The 20075-nt window shown below is 47.5% G+C and overlaps 1 protein-coding gene across 1 annotated transcript in view; it reads right to left on the bottom strand.

Annotated features, from left to right (window-relative positions):
* Nucleotides 1-20075, bottom strand: part of Sgcd (sarcoglycan, delta (35kDa dystrophin-associated glycoprotein)) — a 240823-nt gene that overhangs the window by 91833 nt on the left and 128915 nt on the right. Inside the window, exon 4 of the mRNA XM_013030923.1 lies at nt 3988-4075. Within this exon, the coding sequence (XP_012886377.1) occupies nt 3988-4075 (88 nt within the window). The remainder of the gene's footprint in view (nt 1-3987; nt 4076-20075) is intronic.

Raw genomic sequence — 20075 nt, forward strand, 5'->3', positions numbered from 1 at the left:
CACGGAAGGAACACCAGCTCCTCAGTGCACCTGATCGCAAGGCTGAAAGGAGCAGATGAATTGATGGAAAGCTATCTGGAGGCAGGGGGAAGCATGGGAGAGGCGGGGGGGAGTGTGTGGGGGAGGGGGTGCGGGAAAGGCGTGCTTGCTTGCTCTCATGGTTCGGCTCATGGCTTGTTTTCACATCCCATCACCATTTTTGACTGCGGTGGATGGGACGCGTGGGGAATGATTGATGGTGAGTGCCTCTGGGCTGCACGTTGCTCAATCACATAATCACATCAATTTGGCAGGCCTCGTCTCTTGACAGTACATCCACACTGGGCACGGTGACACCAAAAGTGGACACTGGAGAGGCTCCTTCATGAAAGAGGGTTGTACAGAATGTGCAAGCCGCGTGGGTGCTAGAGGGGACCTTGTCCAGCTGCCTGTGTGCTGCAAGGGAGGAGAAGGAGCACTGGCCAGGATCGAGGCTCTCTCCATCAGCTGTGGCTGGTCTAAGTCAGGATCCAGCTCTCGAAACTGTCCTGTCGAGGAGGAGGGACGGTTGTTTGTCTACGGAGTGGAGAGGGCTGGAGCCGACAGGGCTGGAACAATGGGAGGTAATGGAGGAGGAGGGAAAATTGAAAACCAGACCCAGGGACTAGAGGGAAAGCACACCAGTGGCTCACACCGGTAAACCTAGCTACTCAGGAGCCTGAGATCTGAGAATGGAGGTTCAAAGCCAGCCCCGGGAAGGGAAGTCTGTGAGACTCTTATCTTTACTTAACTTCCAAACTTCCAAAAGAAGCCAGAAGTGGAGCTGTGGCTCAAGTGGTAGAGTGCCAACCTTGACAGAAAAAGCTCAGGGATATTGTTTAGATCCCAGTATATTCTCTCTCTCTCTCTCTCTCTCTCTCTCTCTCACACACACACACACACACACACACACACACACAGATGTGTGGTGAGGGATTCCTATGAGGTATTTCTGTGAGGGTGGAGACAGCATTAAAACCTTAGGTACAATCTGTCTGTCTCGTTAATACCTTTTGGGGTAGAAAGGCACTGGGGAGGAGAGGGCACTGATAGGCCGAGGAGGAATGAAATGAATGAATGACTGCGGGATGGGCACAGGCCAGGCAGAGTCTGCCCACTGTGGACGATCCACTCACAAAGCAGGACTAGGACAGAAGAACAGTAACGTGTAGACTCTGCCTCCAGGAACCCGGCCAAGGTCATCAGAGTGGATCTCAGGGGGTTGAAGTAGCCTCCCTCCTCTGTGGTGGGTGGTCAGAGATACGAGATCAGCAGGACTGTGGGTAGCCCACGCATGCGTGGCCTAACTTGGGACAATGAAAGCATTGTCACATGCCAAGAGATGAGCTCAACTTCCAACACTAGATTTCCTAATAAGCGTGCGCATGTGCGCGCGCGTGTGTGTGCGTGTGTGTGTGTGTTTTCAGGTACATTGAAAGAGTTCTGGAACCTTCAGGATGGCCCAAGTACATCTCACTGCTTAGAGGATTAGAGGATATCAGGGCTGTGTTTTTTCCAGCAAGCCTGGTGCCCTGTGAAGCAGGAATGAGACCTTAGGGCTTCTCTGGGGCCTCCCGAGGTGTGAGTATCTGCACAGAATGCTAACCCTGGAGGAGAACTTCGGCTGGGAGCGTCTGTTTATAATTCTAGAATTAGCTTTTGAACACAGAGATCTTCCCCTCAGACATCATCTTGCTGTGCTTCTGTGAGCTAGCGGCTTTGGCCCAACTCAGGGTTGTGTGAGCTCTGTCACGTGCTTCACCTGGGTGACTTTCAGTCTTGCCGGGGTCTAACTTGGGAAGGGGAGACAGAAGGACAGACTCCTGGACAGAACACCAAAAACACCATCTGAGTCAACCATTCTTCCGTGCACTGGCCTAAAACTGTTCAAACGGGCCAAACAAGCTGCGGGCTACAAGTCCCCGCTCACTACGAGTTCTGCTTTTATCCCACCCATAAAAGCCCTGCTAAAAACCAAATTGGCATGACCTCTCTGATCCTGACCAGGGAGTTCACCCAGGAGTGTAGTCCCCAATAAACTTTCCTGTCAATCTTTTTATTTCTCTCTGGGTGGTCCTTTTCTCGCCCAAAACCTTACAATAGGGGAAAAGGTTCTGGAGGGTGAGGGAAGAGAGAGAAGAGAAGGAAGGATCAGGACCAGGAAATGGAGGACTAGGGAGGATGGGCAAAAGAGAGGAAAGGAGGAGATGAACCAGGAAGAGGAGGGGTAGTAGGAACCTAGAAGAAAGGGAAGAAGAAAGTGGGGAAGAAGATAGGGGAAGAACACAGGAAGTCAGGGAGAAAGTGGGAGAGTAGGGAGAGAAGGAGCCGGGATCAGGAGAGGAGGAGGAGGTAGATGAGAAAAGGAGGCAGAGAGGAAGGGAAGGAGACAGAGAGGAAGGGAAGGAGACGGAGAGAGGAAGGGAAGAAGGAGGGGGGGGGCTCTTGTTGAATTGTCATGTGGACAGTTTCAATTTTATCAACAGAAAATCTTCCAAGTAAGTCTCCCAAGGCAGAATAAATAGCAAGTAAGCAACAGGCTCGCTAAGTTCCTTCTGAGCGAGGGAATCGGAATCGGGAGCTGGGGTCAAGGTTCACTTCACACCGGCCATGTAGATCACTGTTTCCTGGAGCTGCTCATTTAATCATTGGCCAGGCCCTGCAGCGGCCCTGCGCTGTGGGTGCATGGTGCTTGTGGACTGGAGCCCTGCCTCCCCTGAGCTGCCTGTGTCTCCCAATGCCTCAGCAGGGGGTGGGGGGGAAGGGGGCGGGCTCTATGCCTGAGGTGTGCAGAGACAAGGGTCTGCACGCGGAGAGGCACCTGCCACCCTGTTTTGGTTGCTTATTAGGGCGGGAGGGGGCTCCAGAAATTCAAGTGACAGCCATGACTTCCGGGACGTCGGAGTGACTGGCTTCTCAGAAAGTTTCCATCTGGATCCCTTCCTCTAGCCCTGAAGTCAAACAAATGGCGCATTTGTCTGGGAGTCTTAACAATGCCATTCAGATGCACGCGCCCCATGCCAAAGGCCTCTCTGTTTATAGCTGCTTGCAACCCACAGAGGGGGCATTGAGCAGAGGGCTCCCCAGGCTCCTGGTGAGCAGGGTGAGGAGCAACAAACAACAAACAGTTCTTGTTTAAATGTTAGGAATGTCCAGCTTCAGATGGGGGGGAGGTAGGGGTGGGGAGCTGGCTTTCCATGGAAGTGGGGGCCAAGATCGCTGCCATGAAGACAAAACACAAACAGAAACAGAACTACACAACCCTTTCGGGGGAGGGGTCGGGTCTGCGCCTAGCAGCAGAGCGAGCGAGCGTCAGCGTGGGCACGCACGGCACAGGCAGTATGTGGTGTTTCCAGCTAGCACTTAAAATAAAAGATCTCTTTCACAAAGCCCTCAAGTATGGCATGTGGGTTTGTGGGTGCCATCCATCCAACACAGCCAGAGGGGGGGGGCTCCTCCAGCACCAGAGAGGGGGAGTTGCAGCTGCCTGTCCTGGAGGTGTGGGGGTGACCCAGGGAAAACTGTCCTGGTTTAAGCATTGTTAGATTTGCTATGCTACCTTTGGGGGTGGAAGGGAGGATGCCTTTTAGGACAATCCTGGACTAGGTCCTCTTCTTTCTTTCTCAGTGGAGTTAACAAACTGGGGTTGCTGGCTCCTCCCCTTTCTCTTTCTCCTCCTCCTCCTCCTCCTGTTTTCTCCTTCTCCGGTGGCAGTACTAAGGCTGGTACTCAAGAGCATTGAGCTTAGTTTGATCTGCACCCTGCCTCCTGTGTGGGTGGGTTAGAGATGGGAGTCACTGGCTTGTTTGTTGCAGTGGGGGCTTCCCAGGCTGGCTTCAAGCTGAATCCCCTCCCCAGTATCTGAGATTACAGGTGTGCAGCACCATGCCCAGCCCAGCAGACTTCAAAGTTCACTGCAAGTCTACATTTTCTGGGTGCACAGCATAGACTAGGTATTTCTTTTCTTACCTGTTATCAGCTGAGTGAGCACCTTTGTCTGGTCGTTCAGAATGTTCACTGTCACATTTCTGGCAGATTTGAAGTACAGAGCATTACCCTGCAATAAGAAAATAAGACAAACACGGGAAAATGGCAGCTTTCTACACTAAAAGGACCATCATCCCAACTCTCCTGTGGGCTGAATTGGTTTTAGTCATGTTCCAATAGATAAACCTTTACTCAGGAAGTCTAAGTGCTTAGTGATAAACACTTGGACCTGATACCTATACCTATATAAGATAATAGGCACACATCCAACATAGCTTTCTCCCAGAGACAGATAAATAGGTACACATACAATGGCATATCTGTGCCACAGACCTATACACAGTACATATTTACATATCTACCAATCAATCCATTCACCCACCCAAGTATTTATGTATGTATGTATCCATCTATTACGTATGTATGTATGTATCTATCTATCTAATCTACCTACCTTCCTATCTACCCATCCTATCACATCTACCTACCTACCCATCCAACTACATCTGTCCTTACTATCAATGATCAATCTTTCTCTCTCTCTCTGTCTCTGATCTCTGTGCCATTACTCACTCCCTCCTTATTAAAAGGGGCCCACACCATCTTTCCCACTATGCTAAGCACTTTGGACTGTAGTTCAGATTAGGGCTTGGCAAATTTTCTCTGCAATGGATCTGCTACTAAAAAAATTGGCTTTTGCCAGGTGCCGGTGGCTCACGCCTGTCATCCTAGCTACTCAGGAGGCTGAGATCTGAGGATCATGGTTCAAAGCCAGCCCAGGCAGGAAAGTTGCTGAGACTCTTATCTCCAATAAACCACCAGAAAACTTGAAGTGGCGCTGTGGCTCAAGTGGTAGAGCACTGGCCTTGAGCTGAAGAGCTGAGGGACAGCGCCCAGGCCCAGAGTTCAAGCTCTACAACCGACAAAAAAAAAAAAAATTGGCTTTTGTGGCTTTCATATCTCTATTGTTACTACTTACTCTGTTGTTTAGATATAAAACCAGTCTTAGACAGTTCACAGATGTGGAGTAATGTATTACAAGACAATCATATTTCAATTTCACATCATTTAACTTTTACATTTTAAATGCTATTCAAATGCAATATATCATGACATATCCGTCTTTTCTTGTTTTGTTCTCCCACACATATTTTAGAAATGTAAAAGCCACTCTCAGTGTACTAGCAGGACGAGAACAGCCGAGAGGCTGTTGTTTGTCAGTAATCTTCCCATTGCTAGTCAGTGTCATCTAGTTGTGATTGGAAAAAAAAAAAGAGCAACCATTTAATCATTTTTGTCTTTCAAAATATTTGTTATCAAATGGCTTACACCTGCTTGAAAATTCACTAATCCACTGGTGTACTGAGTCCGTTCCAACTCCTCGGGAATTGTGAGGGCCACAAGAGGAGAGGAAAGGGACGAGAAGGGGAGGGGAAGGGAGGGAAGACTAGACAGGAAGAGGGTAGGAGTGAGAGAGGGAAATGCTGTGGGAAACAGAGAGGGAGATGTGGAGGAGGAGGATGACCTTGCTTTTCTGGTTTGTCTCGTCCCCTCTGCGGAGTGAAGCGGGGGTTTCTTCCATCTCTGCCTTTCTCTGCCTCCACCTGTCACAGAGCGCCCCTCCGTGACATTAGCTCAGCGGCCGTCCCATCTCAGCATCTTCAAATGCTGCCCAGCTTTGTCCTGCTCTGATTCCTGTGTGTGTGTGTGTGTGTGTGTGTGTCCTGCAACAGCCTGTGCCAAGGATGTGCTGTGCTTTCATAAAAGCACCCAGACCTTTTTTTTTTTTAAATGACAATGTCAGAATATTAGAGTTTTGTGTTAATTGTGCTAGTGTGCCAAGTCCTAGGAAACAGCATTCCTCAGACATCAGAGTGTAAGGTCTGCTTCTAGAAGATGGGCAGACTCCTACCTCCTCTCCTCCAAGTCTCCACCCAGTACCAGCATTATCCAGGCAACTGGCACAGCTGCATCCAGTGCGGCCACACCCCCCTCACCTGGCCTTACCTTTTCCCCACCCTTCCCTACTTAAACCCAGGTCAGACCTCGGCCTGTCCCTGTTCGGCTGCGTGGTCTCCACCATGAATGGCGGGCGGGCAGGCAGTTCAGTAAAATAAACTTCTCTTCTTGCCTGAATATTGTGTGGTGCTCTCTTTACCAGCTACCTATTTAATTGACCTGACATTTATCCTAACACCGAGTGTGCACGAAGGATCTCACTGTTGCCTGGAATGTGTTACCCTCGTCCTCTAGGAGAAAGACTGTCAGAGGAAGAGCCTCACAACGGGGCAGGGCCCTGTGATTCTGCCGTCTTAGGCCAGGATGGAGTCTGGCAGACTCTGGGGGAGAATGAGGAGCAGGTCAAGTCAGAGCTCAGCTGGCCAGCCATGGAGACAAGGCCGTCTGCGATACCGGAAGGCCATGCAACCACAATCACTGAAGAAGTGCCGCCATTTTGTTCTGGAATTCTCTGTACACTGACACTTGTATCTTTCTGCTGCTATGGCAGAATAGGCTGAATAGCATCCGACCTTTTTCTCCATGACGGAAGCCATGGAAATGCACATGATTTATTTCCATGTTCTCCTGGGGCTGCTTGCGCACGTGGCTAGTGTAACACTGAATGGCTTCATCATGCTGACATTTTAAAATTATTGTACCTGATTAAAGAAAATGTATTATTTATTCGTCTATCAAAACGGGAATGTGTAAATGCCAAATTGCTATGAGGCTTTTAGCATCAAGAGTAGCAATCCATGCCTCTCACCATCGCAAGAGTTATCAATTTGTCTGGATGTTTCTTCAGATATATATTTTTCCCCAGTAGGCTCCCCTCCTCTAATAAACTCCTATGTCGCTCTAGTTTCTTCATCTTTAGATGTTAATTTCTCCCATACAGTGTCCCAGTGGGTCTGACAATTAAGAATGTCAAGTGAAGCCGGGCGCTGGTGGCTCACGCCTGTAATCCTAGCTACTCAGGAGGCTGAGATCTGAGGATCGCGGTTCAAAGCCAGCCCGGGTAGGAAAAACCGTGAGACTCCTATCTCCAATAAACCACCAGAAAACCGGAGGTGGCGCTGTAGCTCAAGTGGTAGAGCGCTCGCCTTGAGCTGAAGAGCTGAGGGACAGCGCCGAGGCCCAGAGTTCAAGCCCCACGACCGACAAAAAAAAAAAAAAAAAAGAATGTCAAGTGAGTGGAACTGGGTGACTTGTATGTTGGCATGTCAAAGGATGGCAGGCTAAAGTGCAGAGTGTCTGTGTGTCCTGGAGTGGAGCTGTGTCTGTGTGGCCTGGTTGAGAATCTGCAGCTCTGCCTTTTGCTGATTATTTGTGAGAACAGGGTCTCCCTTCCTGCCTGGGCACACACGTGAACAGCAATCCGCCTGTTTCAGTCTTCCCATCTTTGCGGGGATGGCAGGCACATCCTATCCTGTCCAACTTCCCTCCAGGGAGGTGAAGTCTCATGGACTTTTTTTAACATGGGCTGTTCTGGAGCCCTGATCCTCCCAATCTTAGCCTCCCAAGGAACTAGTGAGAAAGAGAAAGGGCAACTGTTGGGCAGACAGGGGTAAAAGTGGTGGAGATGACGTGTGGCTGGTAACATGTGCCCAATTGTAGCATTTCTGTTCCCATTGTGCCCTGGGCTCCTACTCAAATGATTCTTCTTCCCATAATGCCCTGGGAGCTCACTCAACTAACAAGGTGTGTGTATAAGCCACCCATCGGCACAAAGCACAGGGGAGGAGGAGTGGGAGGAGCCTTGTGCTGTAGTGACTGCCCGCCCAGAAGACACCACTGGACTCCTGTTTAGGCCCCTCTCTTGGACAGTTTCACCACTGCCTTTGGCATTTTCCCCCTTTCAAATAAACCAACTTTGTTTATTGTAACCACAATCCTGCTTTTGCAACCTTTAATGGGTGGAGAAAAGGAAAATCTATTCTTCTAGATGGCTTTGCTGGGATTAGGGATATGAGCTACAAGCATTGAGCTTACTGTTCCCTTTTTAAAAGGAAAATTGGGCCAGACACCAGTGGTTCGTGCCTATAATCCTAGCTACTCAGGAGGCTGAGATCTGAAGACTGTGGTTCAAAGCCAGCCTGGGCAGGAAAGTCTGTGAGACTCGTATCTCCAATGAACCACCAGAAAACCGGAAGTGGTGCTGTGACTCAAAGTGGTAGACTGGTAGCTTTGAATGAAAAAAAGCTCAGGGACAGTGCCCAGGCCTTGAGTTTAAGCCCCATGGACAACAATTTAAAAAAGAAAAAAAGGAAAATTGGTTAATACTGAAGGCAGGTCAAGAGCAGGTTGTTGCTGGTTTAGGCCTCAAGAAGTTCTATGAAATACCCTCTATACCTCTATACATCACTAGAGTGCCTGGAACGTGCTAGATCATGTCCCAGGCCGAAGAGAATCTGAAACATGGAGGACCGTTAGCTTTAAGCGGCTCCTAGCCCCAAGAGGAGATGGAGTTAATGCAGAGTAACTGTGACACCCACGTGGGATCACTCTCATGGAGGTTTATGCTCTCCTGGCACAGATTTTAATATTTGCATTTAATCCCATCCGGAGAGCAGCGCGGCCTGTTTTGACACGCTGTGACAGTCAAGACATTGCTTCTCTTGGTAATCCCGCACTGTTCTCCTTTCCCGGGGCGGAGCGCTCAATCTGCTCTGGGAACTTAGATCACGCCAAGACAGCACACAGCAATTCCCATACCCGGGGAACGTTCTGGGCTCTGGGTGAGGGAGGTTCAGGGCAAGCAGGCTGGAACCCCAAGGAGAGTCTTCCCAAAGACATCTGGGCCAGCTTTGGCCCCTTCCTCACCCCAAGGTGGGGTCCCCCAGGAACATCCCTCCCAAGGCTAATCGGGTCACAAGAAGGGAGGCGCAGCGGTGCAGTCAGCTAGATCTGGACTTCATCACAGCTTCACGGTTTCAAAACTGCGCGTCAATCATTTCCCCGTGTGTCTCAGTTTCTATATCTATACAGTGAAGTTCAAGGCTACACCATGGTGGTATGGAAAGAATGAAAACGTGCTTCAACGATCACAGGAAAGCTCCCTGAGGCAGTCTCCTTAAGAGAAATGGCCGGTTCTGCGACTGGATGGAGAAATCCATACCAGCAGCCTGGAGGAGGAGGTAAAGGAGGAGGAGGGGGAGGAGGAGGAGGAGGAGGAGGAGGAGGAGGAATAGTCAAGATAATCTGCACAGACAATGCCTGATCCTTAAGGCAGACTGTAAGACTGAGAGTCATCCTCTCAGAGAGAACAATCTAGAAAGAGAGATCAAAAGAATGACTTTCCTAGCGAGGAAAAAATCCGACAAACTACGATCTCAGCTAGGCGATTAAGGTGTAAACATTCACAGCGATGTCATGTGGATAGATGGTCCTGATAGGCTGTTAAACGCATGCCGTCTTATCTCTGTGGTGCTCCTTCTCTTTCCAAATGGCAACCTACAAGATCAATCCACGTCCTCAATGATGGGCCATGTTACAAAATACCTGAGCAGCACTTCTCACCACTATTCAAGGTAAGTGAAACCCAGAGAGATCTGAGAAAGTATCCATAGCTAAAAGGGACTCGAGCTATGAGAATTAAGTGTACTGCAGAAGGACATGAGGCAAAACCAACAGAGAGATGGATAAAAGATCAGTTTTAGTTAATAATAATAAGACACCAAAGCTGGACTCTGGTGGCTCAGGGCTGTAATCCTAGCTACTCAGGAGTCTGAGATCTGAGGATCGAGGTTCAAAGTCAGCCTGGGGCAAGAAAGTCTGTGAGACTCTAATCTCCAAATGACTGCCAGGAAAAAAAAGGGGGAGGGAGTGGGGTTGTGGATGAATGTGGTAAAACACTAGACTTGAGCTCAGGATAGTGCCTAGGCCCTGAGTTCAAGCCCCACAACCAGCCGAAAAAGCAATGCAAAACAAAACAGAAAACACATCAATATTGGCTCATTCATTATGTCAAAATGTGCCTTATCAATATTGGCTGTTAATAACGAGCAAGTCTAAGTATAGAATAGATGGGACTCTACTTTCAGAGCTCTCCTGTAAATATGAAACTACTGTGAAGTATTCTCTGGGAAAGGCAGAGTCTTTGAGCAGGCAAGGAATAGATTATGTCATCATGGACAAATGATTTCCACTTGAGCTTTGATTGCCTGAGGAAAAATCTCTTTTATTCTGAGACACGATCATTTTAAGGAGGTTTTTGTCTGGGAGCAGCTAAGAACCATGCTAGGTGACTCTTTCTCACCTTCTCCCTCCCCACGGCTCTCTAAGCCACAAGGTTCTTCTGTGGCCAGTGGGCACAAAACAGAGCGATTAGGAAACTGGGTTCTTCTCAGTACGTAATATAATGAATGAGCTGAAATGATTAATGTTCACTAATATAAACTCCTGCTTGGATGTGGTGCACAACTGGACTGAATCAAACTCAAAATGTGTCACTAAAATTACTTCCAAATGGTCCTTTGTAAGCTGTTCTTCAGCAAGCATCAAGAGCTTTCTACTCCTTTCTTCCTTCCTCTTCCTCCTCCCCCACCTCCTCCTCCTCTCCCTCCCCTCCTCCTCCTCCTCTTCAGATTTCAGCCTCCCGCATAGCTACGACCATAGGGTCCTGGTATGAACCACTGGGTGCCTGCCTAGACTGTCAGGGTTCCTGAGTGGACCTGGTCTGTTTCAAGGATTTCTTTGAGGCACTTGCAAGGAGGCTGCTGGATTGTTCTGGGGCCCAGCCCATTGGTGGTGCCCACTGGGATTTCAGTGGGTTGAACAACTGAATACTCAGACCAAATGAAGAGTCAACAGAGAGTGAGGGTTGTCAACAGAACAAGTAATGAAATGAGGGCTGGCAGTCACTGTCAGGGCATTCTGAAGACAGGTCATTAAGCAGGAATGACATGATCATCTAAATGTGGAAGCCTGGTTGAAGGGGAAAAGGAGGGAGTGTAAATGTTTAATCAACAAATATTCAGACCGTTTAATGCAGTGCAAGGAACTGTGGGACGCAAATGAGCCCCGAGCTGTTCAGTCGCTAGGTAACCGGAGAAGGAGCAGCACAGGTTGTTACCCTAAGTAGTCTATGAAATACAGGGAGACCTGGAAGCTTCTGTGGGTCAGTAGCATCCATCTGGCATGTGGCATCAGTAAGTGTTCTTTCAATTGCCTGTCTCCATCCATTCTACTAACTGTTTTTTTTATTTTTTGGCCAGTCTTGGGGCTTGAACTCAGGGCCTGGCTGCTGTCCCTGAGCTTCTTTGTGTTCAAGGTTTGGACCACAGCTCCACTTCTGGCTTTTTTTTCCTGAGTTTCTTGGAGATAAATTGGAGATGGATTTTCCTGTATGGACTGTCTTTGAACCATGATCTTCAGATCTCAGTCTCCCGAATAGCTAGGATGACAGGTGTGAGCCAGCAACACTTGGCTTTTGTTCCACTGCCATTTTAAGAGAATCTCCTGGGCCTGAAACACTGTTCTAGGCACAGGGACTACAATATCCTAGAGCTCACAATCTACTCATATTACACTAAGATATTTGAATGATTATATAATTACAATAAAAGGGGTACAGAGAATGCCTGAGAAGGAAGCAAAATAGGATCTCACAAAAGTGAGCAGAAGGAGAAAGGCCTAGAATCACAGATGCCTGTATTGTCCCCAGGACGCAAAGAAGCTTAGTATATATTAAGGGGCCAGAAGAAGAAGAAGAAACAACAACAACCACAAAGGCCTATGTGGTGGGGCGCTATGATTCAGGGAGATACGACAATTTGGTGTCACCCACCCACGTGTTGTCACCGATGAACAAGAAATGTTTAATTTTACCGTAAGAAACTCCTTTGTTTCTCTTTATGGGTCCTGTCTTGGGAATGCATTAAGAAAGATGCCATTTCCTTCCAGCTTGAAGTTTAGTTCACGTTTAAAGTGTAGTTCAATTGTACCTGTGGTTGGGTAGGAAATGCAAATGGAAGCCAACTCACTCAATACAGTCTCCCCTGCCATCAGTAGCATTCTCCCCAAAAGGTGCTACCACTTTGACCACTTTGTTTTCATGAATCCCTAAATATACTCTGAGAGTCTTCCGGTTTGTTCTGTTGTCTGTCTGTCTGTGCACCTATTCCATATTGCTATTCCTCCAATGTCTTTGAGGCATGTCTAAAAATCTTGAAAGACTGACTTACCTGTTTCCGTCTTACACAATTTTAAGAGTTTTGAACTTCCTCCAAAAATGAGGAAACTCAACCATTTAAAGGAGGGAGGACATGGAGCAGGTGGCTCACACTTGTAATCCTACTTACTCAGGAGGCTGAGATCTGAGGATCTCAATTGGAAGCTGGCTGGGGCAGAGAAGTCCGCGAGACTCTTACCTTCAATTAACCACCAGAACATTGAAAGTGGCCCTGTGGCTCAAAGTGGTAGAGCATTAGCCTTGAGCAAAAAAGAGCTCAGGGACAGTACCTATACCCTGAGTTCATGCCCCATGACTGAAAAAAAAGAGGGAGGGAGGATGGGGGAAAGAGTGGAGGGGGACAAAGATATGCTCACAATACGTTAGTGCAAATCCCAATAACCTAAACACCTCCCATCAGGCCTTGGCTCCTAAAGTTCTGCACCACCTCCCAATGCCTCGAGCTGAGGAACCCAGCTTTTACATTACAGATATTTAGGGGGGTTCTACCTGTATTCCTCCTCAGCAAACATGACCACTCTGGTGGCCCATTGGAGTCAACTGGAAAAGAAGAACTTGATATATATGGCCAGGTAGGAGAGTGTTTAGTCTCCTGGGTGAGAAATGGAGGCCGCCTTAACTGGAACAGAGGAACGGGGAACAGATTAAACACATATATTTCTGCCGTTGACAGGGATTGGCGATTGACTGGGCTGGGGCATGAGAAAAGGACGAACTCCAAGGATAACGTGTATTGTTGTGGACTTGCAGGGGTGGAAGCCACTGGCTGAGTGCTAGCCCAGCGGGTGGGAGCGAGGGGATGTTGATGGGTGAGGTAGGTAGGCGTGAGTCTGGGGCTGAAAAATTCAGCTTGGGAGATACTAACTATGCAGTACCTGGAATGTGGTGCACTGGGGTGCCGACTTGACATTTCTTTCAATCCTGTATTGTATGAAAGACTGCTTTATAAAAACGCTCACAATGACACTCTCTCAGCTGCCAACATTCACACAAAACTGTGTTTCTCTGTTGACTCTTCCTGGAAGATCAAGGCTGATTAGCTTTCTCTTCTCTGTGAGCATTGTCGGCCCGATGGATGACAATACTATTGGCAATGTTAAGGTAAGCTCTCAAGTCAAACTCCTCACATAGCTTGATGCCTAGGAAGCTCTGAAAGAATTGGGTCCCAGAAAGTACAAACAACGGCTCTCATGTATGTGAGCCATTGAATAGATATGCATACATTTTGCATGTATTTTCATATGTGTGTTTGTGTGCTGTGCTGTGTGTGTCTGTGTGTGTGCGTGTGTGTGTGTACTGGGGCTTGAATTCAGGATCTGGGCACTGTCCTTTAGCTTTTCCTCTCAAGACTGGTGCTCTACTATTTAAGCCACAGATCCAATTCTAACTTTTTGGTGGCTAACTGGAAAGAAGAGTCTCATGGACTTTCCTGCCTGGGCTGGCTTTGAACTGTGATCCTCAGATCTCAGCCTCCTGAGTAGTCAGGATGACAGCTATGAGTCACTGACCCTGTGTCTGAGCATGACTGGAGAAAGCAAAGACCACGTGTGAAAGGACATCTGGTCTCCTCCCCGAGTGGTCAATCTGGCTGGAACATGAAAGCATAAAGACCCAACAGACAACAAGACGAAGCGTGCTTTTCACACAGAGGGTTGTTTTTCCAGACAGAGAAAGAAATACTGACAAACTCTGTTCTGCCCCTGGTTCTTTGAAGCAGAAATGTCACAGGGCAGAATTTGCTGGCTCATGGCCACGTGTGCAAACAGAGTTTTGCAGAGATGGGGCTCTTGGCCTTGCGGTGGCCTAACAGCACCCCCAGATCTAGACAACACAAGGCTGGGCTTTGTGGCTGGCGCCTCTGCCACATTCCTTACCCTTATTTGTCCTTTTCTCCTCCCTCCATCCCCGAGGGCTGCTGCTTTGGGGCCTAAACTTCACAGAGTGCTACGTGACCCTCTCCAAAGTCAAAAAGCAGCTCTCAGGAGAAGTGTGGGTAGACGAACGGACGAGGCACAAAGCCGAGCAAATGCCTAGAGGAGATGAGAATTCCTCACTTCTGCACAGGGCTGGCCTCTCATCCTTCTGGACGCCCAGTGGGGTTCGTGTCAGGAGAAATCAGCCGGGTCAGAGGCTTTCTGACAGGGTAGAGTGGCCTGAGCCGTGGGCTACCCAGACTCAGTTTCCATCTCTGAACAATTGGGGGATTATACTCTCCATAACGGTGCTTGACAACAGAAACTCCCAGAGCCGAGAGCAGGAAATCAGACAGTAGTTGGAAGGAATGAAGCCATCAAGCATTTACCTTTAAGCATAGACACGCATGCGCATATTTATATAATGCCTAGGAGGGAGCCAGGCACACAGTTTACCACTCTAGCCCTGGCTAAACCCTTTGGTTTGGCTTTCCGGTTATTTTTAGGACCAGCCTCCGACAGAGGATCTTCCTACCTATACCTCCTGTGTTGGCTGGGACCACACACATCTGCTACCACAACCTGTCTGCCACATTATTGATTGAGACAGGCTGTTGCTAACTTGCCTCCAGTGGCTTGGACCTGCGATCTTCTGTTGGGTCTCACGGTTTGGGGGCGATCCTGCTGGTACTGTGTGGAGCGGGTGGGAACATGCGTGGAGGCTGCTTCCTCTGCAGGGTTGTGAGCTGAGTAACTGCGAGGGGGGACTGGTCATAGCTGCCTCATTTTCCTCCTCAGTGAAGGACGGGCGAGCGAGCGGAAGCTGGCTCACTGCGTGCGGGGGAGGGAGGACATCATGCTATCACACCAGAACAGAACAGGGAAACTGTCTAGGAGGGGCAGGGCTTTGAACTCAGAACCCTGTGCTTGCTAGACGGGCACGGGACCCCTTGAGCCACACCTCCAGCCCATTGTTGTTTTATTTATTTATTTTTTCAGATAGGGCCTTGTTTACTTCTTTTCTTTTTTTTTTAAGCCCCAAGGCTAATCTCAGACTGGGATCCTCCTACCTACTCCTTTCACGTAAGCTGGTATTACAGGTATGAGTCACTGTGCCCAGCCTACATCTCTCTTTTAAATGATGAAAGAAAACTACGAATCTGGTAAAAGGAAAAATATTAAGCAAACACCAATTACAAAAGATAAGTATGCCCTATCTCGTGCCAGTGGTTCCCAGATCACTAAGGTATGACAATGCAGAACAGAGAAATGAGCCTTCAAACAGAGCCTGGAAAACCAGAGACAGCCAGCCAGGTCCATCTAGCTCAGGCTAGTTAAGTTTTCATGCTATCTGATGATGCTGTTCTTTGCTGCTCCCTTTAAAACTCTGGGGATCTGATTGGTCATCATGCCTGTAATAATACCTCCGAGCTACTAAAGAGGTCAAAGTAGGGAGAATCAGAGTTCAATGTCAATATCAGACTCTATCAGAAAAATGAACCAAAAGCAAGACTATGGGTGAGGTTCCTGCAGCCGAGCACCTGCCTAGTAAATGGGAGGCCCCAAATTCAATCCCCATGGTTGCAAAACTAATCAGAAAATTGAATAAACTCCCCCCCAAAACAGGACATTTTATTCCAATATTAAAATAGCATACTATCTAACATAGGGAAAGAAACCATGTACATAGCTTTCAGAAATACAGAACTACCAGCAGCATCTTCACTTTTGTAGCAATATATTCATTCTTTTAAAAAATGGAGATGCTGCAAATTTTATTTCGAAGCAAGAGTTGATGTTTTAAAGGAAACACAAAAACAAAAACACAAAAAAACCCCAAACTCCAAAATCTCATGATTAAATGTCCACTGCTTTGCTTACTGTAATTTGGTCAAAAGGCTTATAATAAGAGTTTGAAAAGAATAATCCAGAGTTGGTAAGTTTTTTTTGTAATTAGTAAAATTGAAATCATTTCACTTATAATTAGTTTTTAGTCATTCTTTGAAAAACTGTCAGAGCACATTTCCCCAATGAACAAATCAATTACTTACTGTGGAAAGGAAAAAAAAATAAAGTTTACAAAATCTAAATACAAGCCCCCAAAAGGAAACAGTTGTGCAAAAATGAAACAGAATAAACAGCATGGAAATGCACTGTGGGAAGCGCTGTGCGCTGATGATTGCGGGGAAGGAAAGTCAACACAACTTTCTGTTCTGGGAGCTGTGCTCTAGGAATGCGGGCAAGGCACTTGGGAGCCGGAGATCCTCTGCTGCTCTTGTTTTCATGGGCTGGGACTTTTCTGCTTTTGAGTTTCTACTTGATGATAAAGTGATGTGACTTCTACAATCCAAGCGAAGTTAATAGGCTGCAAGGTCCCTGTTTGGATCCATGAACAGATGGAAAGATCAAGCCCCACATACGAAGAATTATGTGCTCTTCCAAAATAAGTAGATATGGACACATTATTTAGAATCAGGAGGAGGTTATGTAAATCAAATACCAGACATATGATCTCACTTCATTGGTACGAGCAGTGATCCTATTCATAGACAGCAAGGAGAGCCATGAGAGCAGGCAAGACAGGAGGAAGACATGGGCAGGGACTGTTCAATGGGGAGTGTTTCACTTTTCCACGACAGAGTTGTGTGGGTGGATGGGAGTGATGGTTGATGTAACTTAACTGTACACTTGGAAATAGGTGTGGCTTAGGTAGGAGAGTGCTAGCCAGAGAGAGAAAGCATCAGATACTGAGTTCAAGTCTTACTCTTGGACAAACTAAAATAAAAAAAAAAACAGAAGTGGTTTTAAGATCAACCAGGTGCTGGTGGGCTCACTTCAGTAATCCTAACTACACAGGAGGCTGAAATCTGGAGGATTGTGGTTAAAAGCCAGCCCAGGCAGATACATTTGAGAGGCTCTTATCTCCGGTTAACCACCAAAAAAAGCCCAAAGTAGAGGTGTGGTTCAAGTGGTAGAATGCCAGTCTTGAGCACAAAAGCCAAATGAGAGCAGGAGGTTCTGAGTTAAAGCACAATATACACACGTGCGCGCGCACACACACAAACACATACATACATACACACACACACACACACACACACACACACACACACAGAGAGAAAGAGAGAGAGAGACAGACAGACACAGGTTGATTAAGATGTATTTTACCACACTAAAGCTTTGAAAAAAACTAACTGTGATTTTGGGAGAATTAAAAAAAAAGAGTCTTTTGGTGCACTTAAAATATTTTGTGCCAGTACTAGGGCTTGAACTAAGGGGCCTGAGTGCTATCCCTTAGCCTTTTTGGTCAAGTCTGGCCCTCTACTACTTGGGCCACACTTCCACTCCCCAATTTCTTGTTCTTTATCTTTGTCAATACACCAGTTAACCAAATACTCAACGAAGGGCAAATTCTACCCTTAAACATCTCATTCAAACGTCTTCATTTCTTGATAATGATTTTAGCCAGGCACCAGTGGTTCACGCCTGTAATCCCAGCTACTCAGGAGGCTGAGGAGGGTCTGCGATCTGCCTGGAGGGGACAAGAAGGGAGAGTCTGGGCTCTTCTGTGCTCAGCTACATCTCGGAGATACTGGCGGCCCTGGGTGCATTCCCTGCTTTCTCCGTGTTGCGGATTCGCTATCTGTCACAGAGCACCAATAATTATGGAGACCTCATGGGGTTTGATGGGTACTTAGCACAGTGTCTACTTCTGAGTCCCTGTTAATAATCATCTGTCATCACCATCTTCTTCCTGGCAAATGATCTCTTAGGCTAATGAGATGAATATTGTTATGACAATCCAAGAAATTGAAGGTGAGTGGAAGTGAGGCCTTGGATGTTTTGCTCACAATCCAATCGCTCTCACTCCATATGGCCCAGGCCTCTATCACTTGTGAATTTGGAATTTTGCACAAAACTCTGCCTATGGTTCTCAAGGTGCGAGCACTGAGTAGAGTCATTTTTATTTTAAACAAAGCCAGAAGCATGTGTGTTTATGCAGAGCATGTGTTTCCTTTCTTTTCCTGAGATGGAGAGCTGAAGTCTTAGTTTAGGAGCTGGTGACTCGTGTGTAATCCTAGCTACCCAGGAAGGTGCGATCTGAACAACAATGTTCAAAGTCAGTCTATGCAGGAAAAAGTCCATGAAACCATTTACTCCAACTATGTACCAAAAGTGTCTGGAAGCATGCCTGTATTCCTAGCCACTCAGGAAGCTGAGATCTGAGGATAGAGGTTCAAAGCCAGCCCAGGCAAGTACGTCTGTGATATTCTTATCTCCAATTAACCACCCCAAAACCAGAAGTAGTGCTGTGGCTCAAGTGGTAGAGCACTCAGCTTGTGCTGAAGAGCCCAGGGACAGCATCTAGGCCCAGAGTTCAAGACCCATGACTGACAAAAAAAAGTTGTGGCTCAAGTGGTAGAGCACCAACCAGTAGTAGGAAATCTAAAGGATAATTCCCAGGCCCTGAGTTCAAGCCCCAGTACCACCACCACCACAACAACAAAGTGCTAAAGGCGGCAGTCTGTCCTCTAAGGTGCCAGATGCTAGAGCCACCTATGAGACCCCTGGTCGTTCTGAGCCGAGGGCGGCCTGCTCCGGCTCTTCTATTCCAACAAGGGGCCCTCCTTCTAAGCCACATCCCCACGCCTGACCCCTTAAATGCCTGCACAACATGGTGCCAATGGCAGCTTCTCAAGAGTCATTCCTCAGCCTTCCCTGTCCCTGCTCGTGGCCCCGTCACGTCCCATGCCCACGCTTCTCCCCACAGGAGTTATCACCTCCATACACAGGCCCCGGTTCGCCTCCTTGACTACTGTGACTGCTGCCTGGCCAGGAACCAATGTCCACCGCACAGGAGAGTCTCCGGACATGTTCTCTCATGTAAAGGACAGAGAGCAGGGCCTGCCATGCAGCCAGAGGGCTCAGCTCATGCTTGTTGAGGTAAGGATAAATGAAGTCATTTACTGGGCACTGACATGTATGGCTGATGAGCTGGGGAGGGGGGGGCGGGGCGGGGAGGGGAGGTTCCATATTACATTGTGTGTGTGAGTAACACAGACTGGGAAAAGTGAAGGCCAGAATTGGCCGATGAAAGTCAAAGTGAAGGTCAGAATAGGCCAATGAAAGCCAAAATGAAGGCCAGAATTGGCCAATGAAAGTCAAAGTGAAGGCCAGAATTGGCCAATGAAAGTCAAAGTGAAGGTCAGAATAGGCCAATGAAAGCCAAAATGAAGGCCAGAATTGGCCAATGAAAGTCAAAGTGAAGGTCAGGGGGGTTGGGGGACATGGGGGAATGGGGGAGTGTACTTGTGGAGTTGGGGGGGAAGGGATGGTGGGGGAAAGAAAGGAGGAGGTAACACTACTTGAGAGGAAATGTACTCATTACCTTGCTCATGTAACTGTAACCCCTCTGGTACAGTATTTTTGCAATTAAAAAACATATAAAAAAAAGTGAAGGTCAGGATTGGCCAATGACTTCCAAAGGCTCCTCAGTTGAAGAAGAATCAAATCTTAGTGCTAGAAGGTAGGTTTACAGAAGACACTATTTTCCCCGTCAACCTACCCATTGCCTCTAATTCAAGTGTAGCCTTCACCAAGACAGGTTTTAAATGTCCTACTCTTTTTTCCCTGAGTAAATTCTAATTAATAAGATTGTCACTGTACTTCAAATACCTAATGAATAACCAAAACAGCAGTAGCTATTGAGTAAATATTCTATGTCGGAGCAAGAACTTGTCCTTCATTGGACCATTTCAATCTAATAGCAGCCTCACTAATTACGCATATTACTAACCCACATTTGCTTTTCAGATGAGAAAACTAAAGAGCAAGAATTCTCCTAAGTACATCCAGAATGCCACAAACAGGGCGCGAATGAACCTTCTGTGAATTACACTGGCCTGAGACAGAAGCTGGGAAAGGACTAAGTCTTCTTGTAAATTCTGCAAATGACCTCAGAT

Source organism: Dipodomys ordii, unplaced genomic scaffold (assembly GCF_000151885.1).
Source record: "Dipodomys ordii isolate 6190 unplaced genomic scaffold, Dord_2.0 Scaffold135, whole genome shotgun sequence".
Classification (NCBI taxonomy): Eukaryota; Metazoa; Chordata; class Mammalia; order Rodentia; family Heteromyidae; genus Dipodomys; species Dipodomys ordii.